The sequence below is a fragment of the Myotis myotis genome, unplaced genomic scaffold, assembly GCF_014108235.1.
Source record: "Myotis myotis isolate mMyoMyo1 unplaced genomic scaffold, mMyoMyo1.p scaffold_m19_p_22, whole genome shotgun sequence".
In the NCBI taxonomy this organism is placed as follows: Eukaryota; Metazoa; Chordata; class Mammalia; order Chiroptera; family Vespertilionidae; genus Myotis; species Myotis myotis.
Genome location: NW_023416327.1, coordinates 2185799 through 2203562, shown reverse-complemented (window position 1 = coordinate 2203562; position 17764 = coordinate 2185799). Strand labels below are relative to the sequence as shown.

Here is a 17764-nt window from a genome sequence, read left to right as displayed (position 1 = left end):
CATCTGGCAACAACCTTGGCTGCAAATTTTTTGGCAACTGAAGCAAGATGAGAACTCTACTGCATTGCACAGGAGTTTCCATTTTCTGATTTCACAAGCTTAGTTCTGAAGACGTCACTCTCTCTCCTCCTCCAATGACCAGACTCCATTCCACCACTCAAGAGTAGCTTCCGTACTCATGCCCAGGGCGGGCTCCCTGTGAACTGGGAGGGCTGCCAGTCTGGGCACATCCACTCCTCAGCCCTGGGTTCAGAGTAAGTCCCGAGCCTCATGCAATACTGGCACATGCCTCTGATTTCTCAATCCTAGTAGAATTTCATGTCCTTCTATTCTTATATGTCCGCAAATGTGTCTCTATGCACCCCTCACACTAGGGTGGGGGGGAGGGCTAGTATACTGAGGGCAGGAGGACCTCTGTACTTCCACAGATCTTTAAATGCAGGAAGAACATTCCTCCGAGGCAGCACAGCTGTGGAAACTACAAAACCATTTAACAAATCATAATGAAATGCAAAAGACCACCAGCAGTGCATTCTAAAATCACGCCATATTCGAATGCATCTAATATAAAACAAACCAATTTCTCAAATAGGCATGATAAGTTTGTACTGATAACCTTGAATTAAAGGTAAGAGTTTAGAATAACTCACAGGAAAAAAAACACATTTAGGCTGTTTATATCTATGAAGCATGATTTCTATTGTTATTCAATTAGAATTTGTTTAGCCAATATAATAATGTTTAAAGTAACATTAGGTCTAAGGTAAAAATATTTACTTACTTTTTAATTCATAAGCCCACCCCTTAAATATTCTCTAAAATGTAAATGTCTCCAAATTTAAGTTGGAACAATAAATTTTTTTTGAGAGAGAAAAACACACACACATCGTTTGTTGTTCCACTTATTTATGCATTCATTCGTTGATTCTTGCATGTGCATTGACCGGGTATTGAACCCGCAGCCTTGAAGTATCGGATAGAGCAGCCGTGGGCAAACTACGGCTCGCGGCCGGATCCGGCCCGTCCGGCTGTTCTATCCGGCCCGCGGAGCCGAAAGAGCGGAGGGTTCTCTTGCTCTCCCCTCCGCTCCTTCACCAGCAGCAGCGTTAACATGGCAACGTCGGGAAACACGGCCGCAGCTCCTTCTTCTGAGTCCAGTTTAAGAACCTATTGTGGCCCTGGAGTCAACAAGTTTGCCCACCCCTGGGATAGATGCTCTAACCAAATGATCTACCAAACCAGGGCAGCATAATAATTTTTAAAAGTTTTAATAGTTTTAGCTGGAATTCTATGAGCAAGAAGGTATGTGTGGCTTTCTTTGAACTACAGTTGGTCACCCTTTTCACTTTATTTTTAAAAGAAATCCAATGCCTACATTTTAACAGTGCTATTAAGATATAATTCAAATATCAGATAATTCACTCATTAAAGCATACAATTCGATAGTTTTTAGTATAGTCGCAATGTCTATTCAAGGTTCAATGCTCTGACCAACATAGAAATCATGGAAAGTATAGAAAAGAGGTTCATGAGGCCTAACAAGAACACTAAATTACTAGTGAATACTAGTCAGGTTTTCATAGTAGGTTCTTCACAGGATTGATATCTATATTTTATAAATATACTAGAGGCCCGGTGCATGGAATTCGTGCACAGGAGGGGGCATAGGTCCCCTCAGCCAGTCTGCACCCTCTCCAATCTGGGACCCCTCGGGGGATGTCTGACTGCCTGGGATCAGGCCTAAACCAGCAGTCAGACATCCCTCTCACAATCCAGGACTGCTGGCTTCTAACTGCTCACCTGCCTGCCTGCCTGAGCTCCCCTAACTGCCCCCCCCTGCTGGCCTGGTCGCCCCCAACTGCCCCCCCCCCACTGTCCTGGTCGCCCCCCAACTGATCCCTCACCGGCCTGGTCATCCCTTACTGCCCCCCCCTGCTGGCCTGGTTGCCCCTAACTACCCCCCCATCTACCGGCCTGGTTGCCCCTAACTGCCCCCACCACCAGCCTGGTCGCCCCTTACTGCCCCCCCCTCTGCCGGCCTGGTTGCTCCTCACTGCCCACCCTGCCAGCCTGGTTGCCCCATGCAGCCTGCTGTTCAGTCATTTGGTCATCCCTCACTAACCCCCTGCCGGCCTTGTCGCCCCATGCAGCCCGCTGTTCAGTCATTTGGTCATCCCTCACTAACCCCCCTGCCGGCCTTGTCGCCCCATGCAGCCCGCTGTTCAGTCATTTGGTCATCCCTCACTAACCCCCTGCCGGCCTTGTCGCCCCATGCAGCCCGCTGTTCAGTCATTTGGTCATCCCTCACTAACCCCCTGCCGGCCTTGTCGCCCCATGCAGCCCGCTGTTCAGTCATTTGGTCATCCCTCACTAACCCCCTGCCGGCCTTGTCGCCCCATGCAGCCCGCTGTTCAGTCATTTGGTCATCCCTCACTAACCCCCCTGCCGGCCTTGTCGCCCCATGCAGCCCGCTGTTCAGTCATTTGGTCATCCCTCACTAACCCCCTGCCGGCCTGGTCGCCCCATGCAGCCCGCTGTTCAGTCATTTGGTCATCCCTCACTAACCCCCTGCCGGCCTTGTCGCCCCATGCAGCCCGCTGTTCAGTCATTTGGTCATCCCTCACTAACCCCCCTGCCGGCCTTGTCGCCCCATGCAGCCCGCTGTTCAGTCATTTGGTCATCCCTCACTAACCCCCTGCCGGCCTTGTCGCCCCATGCAGCCCGCTGTTCAGTCATTTGGTCATCCCTCACTAACCCCCTGCCGGCCTTGTCGCCCCATGCAGCCCGCTGTTCAGTCATTTGGTCATCCCTCACTAACCCCCTGCCGGCCTGGTCGCCCCATGCAGCCCGCGGTTGTCCACCCGGTTGTTTCGGTCGTGAGGGCCCATGGCTTTTTATATATTAGGATAATTAATGCAATATGTTAATTTAATATAAATAGGTTACACGTGTTCAACTCATATTTATTTAAATTATTTATAGTTCAGTCCTAGGTCTATATTCTCCCATCTTGAAATGTAAAGTGAGGCAGATATTTACTGCTTTTTGTCGAGCAACCTTGGGGAATTCTTTTTTATTTTTATTTTTTTTTAAATATATTTTATTGATTTTTTACAGAGAGAAAGGGAGAGAGATAGAGAGTTAGAAACATCCATGAGAGAGAAACATCGATCAGCTGCCTCCTGCACATCTCCTACTGGGGATGTGCCCGCAACCCAGGCACATGCCCTTGACCGGAATCGAACCCGGGACCCTTCAGTCCGACGCTCTATCCACTGAGCCAAACCGGTTTCGGCGGGGAATTCTTTTTTAATTTAATGAAGCATTTAGACCACATGGCAAGGCAACACTCAGTCACTCCCTCTCTGAATTACAGCAGCAGCAGGTGTGTGAACAAGAATCCAAAGAGCTCCGTGTCCCCTTCACAGCCTGAGGGGGACTCTAACCTTTTCTCAAAGCACATTATCACTCTGGCCCAGGGGTGGGCAAACTTTCTGACTCGAGGGCCACAATGGGCTCTTAAACTGGACCGGAGGGCCGGAACAAAAGCACGGATGGAGTGTTTGTGTGAACTAATATAAATTCAAAGTAAACATCATTACATAAAAGGGTACGGTCTTTTTTTTTTTTTTAGTTTTATTCATTTCAAACGGGCCGGATCCAGCCCGCGGGCCGTAGTTTGCCCACGGCTGGGCTAGGATCTAAGTAGTAAAGTTGCAACCAAGTTTAAAATAGCTAAACTGGTTCCTGATTTAGCTACATCAACTATTTTGTCTTCACAAAATTTCCATAAAGTGTAAGTCAATGTTTAACACTGAGAATAACAGCAAATGTTTGTCCTTCTATGACATGAGACCAGAATATATTCTTTTGCTTTGTTCATTTGGTTCTTAGACTATACATATACAGTGTTGGCTAGAGTTCAAGTCTCCTGAACACCACAGAATGCAGATAAGAAAGCTCCCTCCACGGAAGAGCTTGTACACAATAGTATAGAAGAGCATTAAATCTCCATCATCAAAGTATGAGATAATGAGACCAACTATCAAAACAACTGAGTAACACTAACAGGACAGGCTCGGGTCTCTACTTACCTGCAGCCATAGAATTAGCATTTATTGGCAGCAGAAAAAAAACAGGAAAGGGGCAGACTGCACCCTACCAAGTTCTAATTTTCCAACTAAATGAAAATACCAGTGTAAAACTGTTCTTATGTATCTCCACAAAAACTCTTCAAGAATATTCTTCACCCATAGTCCTAACTTTACAACACAGGTTAGACACTGGTATGTCCAACAAAAAAGGCCAGTGCTCAACCCATCAATCCAAACCTGCCAGGCCTTCTCCATTTGTGAGTTTAAAAAAAAAAAAAAAAAAAAGGAGTGATGAATGAATAACAGTTTACACTGAAGCTGCAGGACCAAAGTCTTACAGAATTATCACATGTTAAATGAGAGGTAGTTTTCACATCCTAGTAGCCTTAATTCAAAACAATATATACTTTTTCTTAAAGTAATTATCTCATTTTTCATATCCAGTGTAAATCTTTATTTTACTAAATAAAATGAAAAACTGTAAGTGAACATAGCCAAAAGCGGGGTTGGAAGTGGGTACCACATCGATTCATATTTTTCTCTGCTTCCAACCCTGCTATGAATCAAACTATTAATGACATACTATGAAAATGAGTACAGGCCCACCAGGTGTGGCTAAGTGGTTGCACATCAACCTATGAACCAGGAGCTCACAGTTTGATTCCTAGTCAGGGCACATGCCCAGGTTGCAGGCTGGATCCCCAGTAAGGGGTGTTCAGGAGGCAGCAGATCAATGATTCTCTTACCATTGATATTTATCTCTCTCCCTCTCCATTCCTGTCTGAAATCAATTAAAAAACATTTTAAAAAGTATTAAAAAAAATGTGCACAAATATATCTCATTCAAAGCAAAATACCAGCCCAAAGTTCAGAACCCCGAGAACCCAAGCATGCACTTAAAAATCAATACTAATACAGAAATCTTCTATTGTTGTTTTGCTCCCTAGCAAAAGCAAAATAGCAGACATCCTTTTAGACAATGTAATCCACTGGTTTCATTATGAAAACAATATGATAATAAAAAATGTATAAAATTGTACATTAACTATAATTAAAAGTAAAATTTTTTAAAATGTATAAAAAATATTTCCCTTAAAAAAAAATCCCCCTCAAATTCCAAACTCCTAAGTGCTTTTCTTGCATGTGTTCGCTGTCAAGTTCCGTGTGAATCTTTCCACAAGTTTTCTAAGCAATGCAGGTATGTTTAAGTGTGTGTGTGTGTGTGTGTGTGTGTGTGTGTGTGTGTGTGTTTATGATATAAGTGCAAATGCAAATTTGGAGTAAACAAGTGAAAAATTTTGGAGAAAATATAAATTCCTCCCTCCCTCCCTCCCTTCCTTCCAGAACTTGTCTTGCCCCCAGTGTAGTAGCGACTGTATTTGTTCATTCCGCATGTGAAAACAGTGTACATTTCCCAAGGATTTGTATAAGCCAACTGATATTAGCCAACAGCACGATGACCAAATACTTATGAAAGTCAGCACATGGGTTCCTGTGAACTTCAGCCCGATTAGGCCTGGGTTTGGGTGATTTACCTACTCTCTGTATTTAGCTTCTTTCTGGCATCATCTAAGGAGGTGTGACAGATACTAGACGCCATCTGAGAGTCCCGCATATCCACAGGGCGCCCCCTCCTTCCTGCTTCTAGTGACTTGACTCTCCAAAATGCTGCGCCCGTGCCGCCGCCCCAGGGCCCCGACGGGACTCCTCCCGCAGCTCCTGTCCCTGCGGCCCTGCGCACCGCGGCTCCGACCTCCCCGCCTCGGGCTCACTCCTGGTCTCCGAGCCCTTTCTCCTCCAAGAGGAAACGACTCTTCCGACACACTGGCTGGCCATTTCCACACGAAGTTTACCCCAACCCTGATGTTAGCATTACTTATCTTAAAATAATGCTATTTCCGGGAAGTCTGAAACCGTGCCACCAACTCACGGTTAGGAAAGCATTAGGAAACAGGAGAAAAAGACGAGGAAGCCAACCAACCCCATTCGTTTCCATTCTGCATAAATAGCTTATGCAGAGAATGGCCCGAGGTAAAAATAACACCGATCGATACCCTGCCGCTTCCCAGTAGCGCAGCTCTCCCCAAACTCCCGCCTTGCACCCTGGACCCAGTTCACCTTCCATGAAGTGCTGTCTTGCAATGCTACTTCCAAAAGAACTAACTTTCCATTATCTTAACATCAGCAACTTTGGGGAGACCCACACTGCTCTTCAGTTAGTCAGAAACACCCAAGAAATGAGTCTCCAGGGGAAGAAGGAAAACCGACTTCTCCGGAGGCACCCGCGGCCACTCCCTTTCCGCCCGGCGCAGGTGGGGCCGGGCTCCTGGAGACCCCGCTCCCCGCCGCCCCGAGGGCTCCTCTCCCGACCCGGGGCAGCGGCAGAGGTCGCGCCAAGGCGCGGGCGGGAGGTCGCGCGGGAAGGCGCCTCCGCGAGGGGCTGCGGGTCGCCCGCGCGGATGGGGACAGCGGGGCCACAGGCGCGGACGCCGGCTCATACCCGGCGGGCGCGAGGACAGCGAGCCGGACAGACACCGGCCCCAACCAGGCCGGGAGGAGGCGGTGGTCAGGTCACCCCGGCGTGGGCAGGTGGGGTGACAGCGGTGCAGAGGCGTGGCGCACAGCTGACCGGACAGGTCGGCAGGGGGCGGGCAGGGCCGGGCGGGCACTAGAGCCCGCAAGGAAGCCGAGTCTAGCTTTGGGTCCGGGGCGGGACCCGCGCCGGCACTCACCCAGGCCGGCAGGTCGCAGGCGCGCACCCCAGACGGAGGCAGGAATGGGCGTAGGAGCAGGGTCAGGGCAGGAATGAGGTGGAGAAGGAAGCGGGTCGGGCGGGACGCGGGTTCGGGCACCCGTACTCACCCAGGCCGGCAGGTCGCAGGCGCGCACCCCCAGGCGCACAGTGCGCTCCTCGTCTTCCAGCAGCGCCAGCGCGCGGCACAGGCGCGTGGCCTTGAGGCCGCGGCTGCGCCGGCACCAGGCGAGCAGCGCCAGCGCCAGCAGCACCCAGCTGAAGCTCAGGCCCAGGTAGCCCAGCGCGTACACCGGCAGCAGCAGCGCGAAGCTGCGGGCCAGCTGCGCCAACAGCCCCACCACGTCCACGCTCAGCGCCGAGCCAGCCGGCTCGGCCCGTGCAGCGCCGGCCACCGGGCCCGGGCCCCCGGCGTCGCCCATCGTCTGCCGCCCAGCCGCGCTGCCAGCGCGTCCAGTCCCAGCTGAGGTGCCTCCACCCGAGCGCCAGCGCCCCTCTGTGGGCACAGCGCCTCCGCTACCGCCGGGGCGCGCTTCCGCCCGCAGGCGGCGTGTGACGTCAGCGCGCAGGGCGGTGGGGCGGGGCCTAGGCGGGAGGGGCCCGGGCTGGGGGCACGTCGCTCCTGGGGTGGGCGGGGCCGGTGCGTGAGGCCGTCGCGCCGGTGAGGCAGATGTGGGCGGGGCTTTGAGTGGGTGGGGCGGTGTGGGCGGCCCTGGAAGGGCTAGCCGCTCGGACTTCACCGGGTGGTGGGCCCGCCTCCGGGAGTGGGCGGAGCCCAGCGTGGGACGCACTGCGCGGGTCCGGGCGGGCGGCGCCCGGGATGTCCGGCTGCCTACCTACCTGCGGAGCAGTTTTGCGGGCCGGGCTGGCGGCGTGGCAGTGGCCTTTGCGGCACCGGCTACTGCGGAGCGCCCTGGGCTTGGGGACGGCTTTGTCGCCTGCCTGGGGGGCCGGAGCCCGGTGGATCGGCCAGGGCGCGGCTCCTGGAGGGCTGGTGTGGAAGGAGAAGTGCGCGCTCCTGCGTGTTCCTTCCACCTGCAGGTTTGGGGAATTAGCTGTTTCGTAGACTTTTAACAGGTTAAAAACGTAAAGCAAAGCAGTTACCGCTCTAGTCGTGCGGATGATGCCACAGCATAAAGATGTGTTGTTTTTGTGTGTTTTTTAAAATATATTTTTTTATTGATTTCAGAAAGGAAGGGAGAGGGAGAGAGAGAATCATCAATGATGAGTGAGAACCATGGATCCTTGCTTCCTGCAGGCCCCTAGTGGGGATCGAGCTGGCAACCAGGGCGGGTGCCCTTGACCGGAACCTGGGACCCTTCAGTCCACAGGCCAAGGCTCTGAGTCTAGCCACTCAGCCAAACCAGCGAGGGCAAGATGTGTTGTTTTGGAAATCGCAGCCAGCTAAGACATGAGAAAAACTCAACAGGATGGGACCCTTTTACTGTTATGCCCAGAATTCAAGATCCCCAAGAAACCATGCCAGGGAGTCAGTCCGATGCAAAAGCAGAAGGTCCTTTATTGAGTTAGCTAACCCGACCCGGGCCTCCAGTCCACGCAGCGACCGGAAACCGAGTGCCACCCGTGAGAATAGTGAGGGGAGGGGAGCCCGCTGTGGGCCCTGCCGATTGGCCAGGCGCAAGTCGGGTCTTGTTAAATCCTGGGCGTGGCCAGCAGGGGCCTGGGCTCGGGAAGAAGGCACTTTTCTGAGCACATGGCCTCTGCCCCATCATTACCTGAGTGTTAAACACGGGAATTTCGGCCCCAGCTAATGTGTGGGATGCGAAGCAGACAGGAAAGTGGGATTTCAGCTGGAGGCAGGATGCTGCTCAGCTTCTCGGGAAGACGGTCACATCCTGGCGACTCAGCGCTGAAAGGACTCGCTTAGACCTGGCTCGTGATTTCTGAGCAGCACAGCAGCCCCTGATCACTTTATTTTCCAGGAAACTCAGCCAATACTTCCTAGTTAACTGTCCTTCAGCACATGCACCGACTTCCAAGGAAATTTTAATTAAATTGTATCGACAGGGCTGTTTTTTACACCCTCTTAATCTTTAAACCTTGTTACTGGTAGCCTTGAATTACCAACTTCAGGAAGAGCAGGGGCTATAGGAGAGAAATCGAGCATGCTTGTTTTTACATTTGTGATTGATGCGTTCTTCCTTGCCATATTGCAGGGATTCTGGAATGACAACCTGATTACTACACAGTGGCTGCAGGGACAAAGCCTGGCGCCTTCAGGACAAAACAGTGCTATCCCACAGACCACTTGCTGTGTGAGATGAAGAGGACTGCCAACTAAAGGCTAAGCTGCAATCAGCCCTGTTAGATTGGAGGAATCAGACTTCCTAACATGGAATTTGAGGTGGGGGGAAGCATTGGCATGCATTCCTCTTTGCCAAAGTCTCATTAGTAATTCCACTAGGCTTTAAGTTCCTTGAGGACAAGAATCATATTTATTAGGGTTATCAGCGTATCATCAGGCTGGCACAGTGCCTGACATAGCAAGTACTGAATGAATAAACCTCTCCTCCCTTCATCTGAGTCTGTATATAATTATGTGTGCATGTGTATGTGTTGCTATGGAGACATAAATACATTTCTCATAAAAACCTTGCTCTAGGGCAGTGGCTCTCAACCTTCTGGCCCTTTAAATACAGTTCCTCATGTTGTGACCCAACCATAACATTATTTTCGTTGCTACTTCATAACGTAATGTTGCTACTGTTATGAAGTGTAATGTAAATATCTGATATGCAGGATGGTCTTAGGCGACCCCTGTGAAAGGGTCGTTCGACCGCCAAAGGGGTCGCGACCCACAGGTTGAGAACCTCTGCTCTAGGGTCTAGAACACTCAACTTCAGTGGAGGGGACTAAATCTCAAACAAAGGAAGTAGTTTCCCCTTTCTTGCTCTTCACTAAAGTACATTATGTAAGCTGTAAATACAGGGATGGGCAATAGTAGGGCTACAGTTGTGAGGACGAGAAACAGTTTGTTCTTGTATTATTATTTATTAACTAGTAATCTGACAAGCAAAATCGCGCGAGACCTGGGACCCTGGGGCTCCTCGATGGAATGCCCCAAAGAGGTAGGCTGGAGCCGCAGGCTCCCCGAGCGCCAGGCCTCTTTCTCTGCTTCCTCCTCCTCCTCCTCTTCTTCCTCACATTCTCCTTCACCTCCTCTCTGTCATCTTCCACTGTGATAATGGCCTCTTCCTTTCTCTGTAGACCGGCTAACACCTGGTGCTCCCATCCCCCTCTGCTACAGGTGTCTAGGGCCTCTCCACCAAAGCCGCTGGGCTATGGCTCCGGCTCCGTAACCTGAATGTCCATCTCCAGGCGTCCCCCCACAACCTCCTCAGGAGAGAATGTGTCCAGGCTCTCCGCGGGAGGGGGCGCCTCCCCACACCCAGACTCAAAATCAGGATCCCAGTAGCAACACCTGGCACCCAGGGTGAAGTGCGCCCGCTCCCCCCTCCTCCAGAATGACAGGGGGGCGGCGGGGGAGAGTGAGGCGCAATCCATCCCCTGCCTGTCAGCCTCACCTGTGCCGCTTCCGTTTCCTCTTTGAGCTTCGGCGCTGCTCCAGTGGAGGCAGGGGCAGTCGCAGGAGCCGTGGTGGCGGCGGAGGCGGCAGCAGCAGCAGCCCCTCGTTTTGAGAGGGCTCCGAGCTGCTCAGGCGGCAGGCCTTGGCAGGAGGCCCCTCATCCGGGTGGTCCATGGTGACTGCACTCAGAGCATCTGCTCGCCCCTTCCCTCTCAGCCAGGCCACTGCACCTGAACACAACCAGCTCTGCTCGCAGCTCCACTCTGTGCTCCCTCCCAGGGAGCCTGTCCTATTCCCTCCACACCAAGCGCTCAGGTCCCACCCCTCCCTGACATCAAGGGCCTATTCTGCCTCCTCGCACAGCCTCCCCCACCCCCCCCACCCCCCCACCCCCCCACCCCCCCCACCCCCGCCAGCGCGCACCCGCTGCGCAGGCAGCCTCCTGCTGATGGGTTGTGAGGGCACGAGGGCATCACAGCAGGAGGGCCCGACGGTCACCTAGGCCAGTGGTCGGCAAACTGCGGCTTGCTTGCGAGCCACATGCGGCTCTTTGGCCCCTTGAGTGTGGCTCTTCCACAAAATACCACGTGCGGGCGCACGTACAGTGCGACTGAACCTTCGTGGCCCATGCGCAGAAGTCGGTTTTCGGCCTGGGCGAGTCTGTTTTGAAGAAGTGGCGTTAGAAGAAGTGGGGGTGTCGGTCAGCCCAGCAATGGGATGCGCAGCGTGGGGCAGGCTCGTGCGATTCATGCAGGAGTTGAGGATGGGGGAGTTGGAAGGGGCCGACCTCAGCAAACATACCTCAATCAGGTTGAGGACGTTTTTAGCAAAGGCCAGCTTAGGAGGACCCTAATTAAGTTAATAACAATGTAGCTGCCTATATAGTTTAAGTTTAAAAAATTTGGCTCTTAAAAGAAATTTCAATCGTACTGTTGATATTTGGCTCTGTTGACTAATGAGTTTGCCGACCACTGACCTAGGCTATTATATAGAAGAGTAGAGGCCTGGTGCACAAAATTCGTGCACGGGGGGGGGGGGAGTGTCCCTCAGCCCAGCCTGTACCCTCTCCAATCTGGGACCCCTCAGGGGATGTCCGACTGCCTCTCACCATCTGGGACCGCTGGCTCCTAACCGCTCGCCTGCCTGCCTGCCCCTAACCACCTCTGCCTGCCTGATCGCCCCTAACCATCTCTGCCTGCCTGCCTTATCACCCCTAACTGCTCCCCTGCTGGCCTGATCACCCCTAACTGCCTCTGCCTTGCCCTGCACCAGAGACCCAGGATTCCCTCCTTCAGCCGGTCGCAGGCACCCAGGACCAGGGCCAGCTTCGCTTGGGCCGGCCGCAGCCACAGAGGACCATGGGCGGACGGCTTGACCCTCTCCCAGGCTGCAGCCTGGCTGGTCCCCATTCCTCTCTCACGAACTCATTTGTGCCTGGCTGGTCCCCATTCCTCTCTCCCAAGTGTTGAGTGTCTGAGCAGTTACAGAGTGATGGTGTGAGGATGTGAGGGCATGACGACCATTTTCAGATTAGCTCTTTATTATATAGGATTATTGCACTATTTTCCATATGAAAAACTGTCAACCTACTTTTGCTCACCGCTATGTGTAAAATGGTGGGTCTCGACTCTCTTCCTATGCAACTGTTTAATGCTCAGATGCCACCCTCCACTCATGACTCAGTTGCGGCCTCACCAGCAATTGCCTTGTTAACACAAAGGAGCGTGAGCCTTTTCTCTAGAGTTGTAGAATCACATCCTATAGATAAGACTTGTGTGAACACAAGCCACATAAGGAATCCTGCACGTCTGTGATGAAGTCTTTGACCCGGGGCCTAGGGATGTAAAATACATCGAAGAGAAGTGTCCATCAGCCTCCTGGCCTCAGCTGCCTTTGTGAGCCCACGTCCCTGCATGTGGTCACACCAGAGGCAGAATGCATCTGTCTGCACTGAGTCAATAACAGGCCCAGCTCAGCCCCTAGGTCCTCACTAGTATTTTATTCCTTATACGCCTCAATCTCCATGACCTTCATGTTACCTCTTTCCTTCTCTTTTTGCAAAGTTTTCCAATGAAAGGCTCTGGTTTCTCAGAGGAAAGGGGAGCATCACTGTGCATGTTCTAGAACAAAACTGTGGCCCTCGCTGGGTTGGCTCAGTTGTTAGGGCGTACGCCCACAGAACGAAGGGTCGTGTGTTCAATTCCAGTCAAGAGCAGGTACCTCGGTTGCAGGCTCTATCCCCGGGCCTGGGCCCTGTGGGAGGCAACCAATCAATGTGTGTCTCTCACAGCAATGTTTCTCTCTGTGTCTCTTTCCCCCTTTTCCACTCTCTCTAAAAATAAAAAAAAAAAAATCAATGGAAAAAATATCCTTGGGTGAGGATTACCACCACCACCACCAACAAGCTGTGAAGTTCAGCCTCTGCTCTCATCCTTTCTGGTTTCAGATTAAAGTGCTGCCTTCTGGCCCCAGCTGGTTTGGTTCAGTGGACAGAGTGTCGGCCTCTGGACTGAAGGGTCCTGGGTTCAAATCTAGTCAAGGGCTTATGCCCGGGTTGCGGGCTCGATCCCCAGAAGGAGGCATGCAGGAGGCAGCCGTTCAATGCTTCTCTCTCATCATTGGTGTTTCTATCTCTCTCCCTTTCCCTTCCTCTCTGAAATCAATAAAAAATAGATGTATATTTTTAATATATTTTTAAAAGTGCTGCCTTCTGTTTAAGTTCAATTCTTTCCACTTTGTTGTAGATCCCCTCCTGCCTAGATCTGGTAGATCTGGGCCTGATCAATTGTTCTGTCCATCTTGTCTACCTCTCCCTGTCCCAGCTGCATCCCCTATACCCTTACAGAGGTTTCATTGTAGAGGTGCAAGCCACTCTGACTCTCATTCAGATTATTTGGTAGTTGTGTGCATATTTCTCTCTCCTAGTAATTACAAGCTCCTGGAGGCCCAGACTGTATTTTAGCTATCTCTAGCACTCTATAGTCCCACATCATCACATGAACTCAGTAAGGTATCCCCTGAATAAAGATAATATTACAAGATAAAATGTAATATTTGATTGGCAAGTGAGTTATTTAGAAAATAATTGTTTTAAGAAGTCTGAGGAAACATTGTTTTATCTTCATCTATAGGCATTTATTTTGCAAACACGGGGGAGATAGTGAGAAAGAGGAACTAGCATTTGCAAAGCCTGTGAATATGGTGCATTTGGGTGACTGTTTGGTGATGAAAAAGATAGAGGCAGGGAGGGCCATGAGATTCATGTGCTAGATGACTGGCTGCAATGCAGAATGGATTGGTAGGGGCTAGAATGAAAAAATATTGACAAAGACATATTATCTTGACAAGAGTTAGTGATTGCACTTGGGAGGTGAGGGAGGAGGGTCATTCTTGCAGTATGGGTGTAGGTGGAAACAATATCCACTGTTTTCTTGTTGACGGAAGGACACAGTGGTAAAGAGAATGATTCAGCGTCAGATCACCCACCACCCTAGCTGTGTGCCCTCAGGCAAGCAAATTAACCTTTCTGGTCCTCAGACTTCTCCTCTGAAAAGCTGTAACATGCCTAGCTCCTGCGGGATGCTAGGAGAACTAAATGAATTACTAAATGCCTCACTTGGAGCAGTCCCTGAATAAATCATAGCTATCACCAAGATTACCTTTCCTAACTTCCTTCTATGTTCTTTCTTAAGTGCGGATGAGTAGAAATGAAAAAGGTAGGAGTGGTATGTTAAAAACCAGAGTATAATTAAATACAAAAAGCTTAATGGATCTGTTACTTTGTCTAAGGCAAGGGACTGAGTAAACGGCCTTTGTATCTGGAACACATAGATGGGTCCATAAAACTGTAAACCGGTTCATAATAGTATATAACTAAAAAATACAATGTCTGAAAAATAAAATTTGTATCTATAGAAAAACCATATCAAAAGTACAGACTGAAGTATTGCTTAACACATGATTTTCAAGTTTACTCTTTTTTAACATTTTTATTTATGGATTTTAGAGACAGAGGAAGGAGATGAGAGAAACATCGATTTGTTGTCCTACTTCTTCATGCATTCATGGCTGCTTCTGGTGTGTGCCCTGAGCGGGGACTGAGCCCAAACTTCGAGTGTCTGCACCCTGCTCTGCCCGTCACCTGCCCGGCCAGGGCAAGAACTGACTCGCGCGTGCGCGCGCGTGTGTGTGCGTGCGTGTGTGTGTGTGTGTGCGTGTGTGTGCGTGCGTGCGTGTGTGTGCGCGCGTGTGTGTGTGTGTGTGCGTGTGTGTGCGTGCGTGTGTGTATATGTGTGTGTGAGTGTGTGTATATGTGTGTGCGTGTGTGCGCGCGTGTGTGAGTGTGCGTGTGTATATATGTGTGTGTGCGTGTGTGTGCGTGTGTGCGAGTATGCGAGTGTGCGTGTGTGCGCGCTTGCGCGCGCGTGTGAGTGTGTGAGTGTGCGCGTGCGCGCGCGTGTGTGAGTGTGTGTGCGTGTGTGTGAGTGTGTGTGCCCGCGTGTGTGAGTGTGCGTGTGCGTGTGTATGTGTGTGCGTGCGTGCGTGTGTGTGTGTGTGTGTGTGAACATTAAGTGTAATATTTTGTAAGCATCATTTGTATACTAAACAAGTGGAAAACAGCGTTTGGAACAGCTGGGTGTGCGTTACGTGGCCCCTCACAGGAGTGGGACCCGCCCCGCCCCGTCCCGCACGAGAGAATCAACCCGAGAGGCAGGCCACTCGCCTTCAGGATTCAGCTCTCACCTCTCGTGTCGCATGAAAAGTCATCCTTTCACGACTGCTTTTTCAAATGCATCGACTCCTGCCATTCTTACAAGTGTTTTATCAAGTGACAACACACGGAGAAACGGTCTGTAAAGTGCGAAGCCTTATCCAGATGAAAGGCCCTTTCCATCACGGACGGCAGACCAGTGAGGCCCGGCGTTCCCCGGCCCGGACACACCGCCTTTCCGGGAGCCAGGCCGGGCCTCCGACGACCCAGGGGCCACCCGGCTCAGTGGAGCCGGTGACGCGGCAGCTGACCCGGCAGCCGAGCCTCCTTTTTCCCTTTTCGCCCCGCTCCTGCCGGCCCCGCAGCGGGGTCGGCCCCGCGTCCTCGGGCATCTGACCGCCGCCACAGGCCGGGGCGGGCCCAGCCAGCGATCGCTCTGCGCTCTGCTGCTCGCGCCTCCCGGTGGCCCGGAGCCGCGTCGCGCATGCGCGCTGGGGAGGCCGCGGCGCAGGCCGGCCAACGGTAGCTGGCGCTCGGGTCGCCGCGCGCTGGTTGCTAGGAGTCGGCGACGCCCCTGCGAGCGGCGATGGAGCCGGGGAAGGTGGGTGCGCACGGGCTCTGGGGAGTTCGCGGACCTTGGTTAGGTGGCCCAGGCTCCCCAGTGTCCCGGCACCCGGCGGCCCTGGGCTCGGGCCGGACTCCCGTGACCGCTTAGCCTCGGGGACTCGGATGGGCCGGGGTCCGTGTGCGGTTTACCGCCTCCTTTTACCCAGCGCCTAACGTGCACAGGCTCCCCGACCTCCGTCTTCTGTCCTTTTCCCTCTCCTTTTCTTAAGTTATCCTGTAGCGTAAGGTGATTTGTTAGTAGGTTGATTTTTAAATCTGAAAACCAATCATGTTATATGATTACATGCGCAGGATCCACTGCAGACCTACGTGTGATGGGCCGAGAATGTCATTGTTGTTGACATTTCATGATCACTTTCAAAAGGAAAGCTCTCGTTTACCTTCAGTTCGGGGATCTCTCTCTCTCTCTCTCCCCCCCCCCCCCCCCACTCCCTTTTTTTTCCCTCCGTCCTCTCTAGAACTCTGATTCAGTCTCTCGTTAAGTGTTGGACTGGCGGCTTGTATTTCCCATCTCTTTGCCTTTTTAAAAATATAGATATATTAGGGGGATTTCTCCAGCTTTATCGTTAGCTTTATTTACGTAAATGTTTTAGTTTGTTACATTTAATATTAAGAATTCTTGTTCTCATATTGCTTCTTTTGTAGCATGTTTTAATTTGTGCTTAAAAGATTTTTAATATCTTCCAGAGGATATAACTCTTATGCCTTTACAAAAATAAAATAAATACTTCTGTTCATTTTCTTGAGTCATTTTCTCTATTTGTTTGTCTTGATTCTTTTCTCTCTCTTTTTAAAATCCCCGCTAAGGATATGCTTTTATTGAATTTAGAGAGAGAGGAAGGGAGAGAGAGAGAACATCAATGAAAAACATTGATAGGTTGCCACGCCAGGGCCAGGGAGGAAACCCGCAGCCTCGGTATGTGCCCTGATGGGGAATCGAACCCGAAACCTGTTGGTGTACAGGACAATAGTCTCACCAACTGAGCCACCGGCCAGGGTGACTCTTCTCTTTCTGATGTTGGTTTTTCTTAAATGCCTGCCTGACCCTTCATATTTATGAATGAAGCACCAGCCTCCTTAAAGTAAGCTTTCTGAGTGTTGGGACTGCACTGACAGGCCGCAGAGGGCCGGGAAAAGGGGGGACTGTGTTGCCTATGCTTACGCAGAGCCTTGAGGCAGAATGGACATTTATGTTGTGAAGTAGCCAAAGAAACACATTCCGTAATAATTTATAGGTCATTTTAGACTAGTGAATACTTTTTAAAAATCTGTATATCTGTTACCATTTATTCTGGTCGATAGACAGTAAATTCTTGCGTATTCAGGGCTAATTGCCATTGACTAGAATGGCCTTATGAAAAGCAGCTTACTAGAGCTTGCCAAATGATTATTTTAAACTTGGAAAATTCCAACTTTATACTTTGCTTTTTAGAGAAGAACCAAAGATGAAACATGGACAGCAGATGACCTCCGAAAACACCTTTGGGTAAATGTATTTCAAAGATTTGAGCTGGGGTCTGATTGGAGAGTTTCTCCTGGTTCTCAGCCCTACACAACTTTGCTCCCACGTGGTCTCATTTCAGGGGTGTTCTCGACTCATGTGGTTAGTAGCTCTGGGTCTGTGGTGGGAAAGGGTTTCCTAGCCCAGCCTGCATGTCACCAACTCTGGCTTCTTTCATGGTTCAGAGCCTAGGCTGTGTGTGTACATGTGTGGTGTGTGCATTGTGCGTGTCTGTGTGTGTGTGTGTGTGTGTGTGTGTGTGTACATGCGTGGAGAGAGGCTTGGGGATTGAGAGAGATCCCCTGAGAGTTTTATAAGGAAGGTCCTTGTTCTTGAGTAGGACCTGGATGGGCCTAGTCTCAGAGACTGACACAGCTTCAGTACCTTGTTCTCTATGTGTTTTTTTCTTTATGAAAATCTAAACTGAAAGAAGCTGTGAGTTCTCAAGGCTCACCTCAGGGCTTCCACAAGCCACTCCTGTGTGCCATTTAGTCATTGATTTGCATATTTATTCTGCTATTTCTTTTTTTCC

General features: G+C 51.0%; 2 protein-coding genes and 1 long non-coding RNA gene across 10 annotated transcripts in view; 2 read left to right on the top strand and 1 right to left on the bottom strand.

Annotated features, from left to right (window-relative positions):
• The window catches only part of ESYT2 (extended synaptotagmin 2), a 79492-nt gene extending 72102 nt beyond the window's left edge, over positions 1–7390 (bottom strand). The window contains exon 1 of one of the 2 annotated variants that reach the window (XM_036355260.1): positions 6957–7390. In XM_036355260.1, the coding sequence (XP_036211153.1) occupies positions 6957–7268 (312 nt within the window). In that variant the 5' untranslated portion in view covers positions 7269–7390. The remainder of the gene's footprint in view (positions 1–6956) is intronic. The other variant, XM_036355261.1, reaches the window with a different exon arrangement.
• A 149-nt stretch (positions 7391–7539) lies between these two features.
• LOC118679036 lies at positions 7540–9385 on the top strand. Its single transcript, XR_004975095.1, has 2 exons — positions 7540–7887; positions 9024–9385. It is a non-coding gene; the product is annotated as an uncharacterized LOC118679036 (long non-coding RNA).
• A 5489-nt stretch (positions 9386–14874) lies between these two features.
• Positions 14875–17764, top strand: part of DYNC2I1 (dynein 2 intermediate chain 1) — a 61084-nt gene continuing 58194 nt past the window's right edge. For 4 of the 7 annotated variants that reach the window (XM_036355445.1, XM_036355448.1, XM_036355450.1 and 1 more), the window contains exons 1-2: positions 14875–15705; positions 17164–17217. In XM_036355445.1, the coding sequence (XP_036211338.1) occupies positions 15691–15705; positions 17164–17217 (69 nt within the window). In that variant the 5' untranslated portion in view covers positions 14875–15690. The remainder of the gene's footprint in view (positions 15706–17163; positions 17218–17764) is intronic. The other 3 variants (XR_004975120.1, XR_004975121.1, XM_036355446.1) reach the window with 1 other exon arrangement.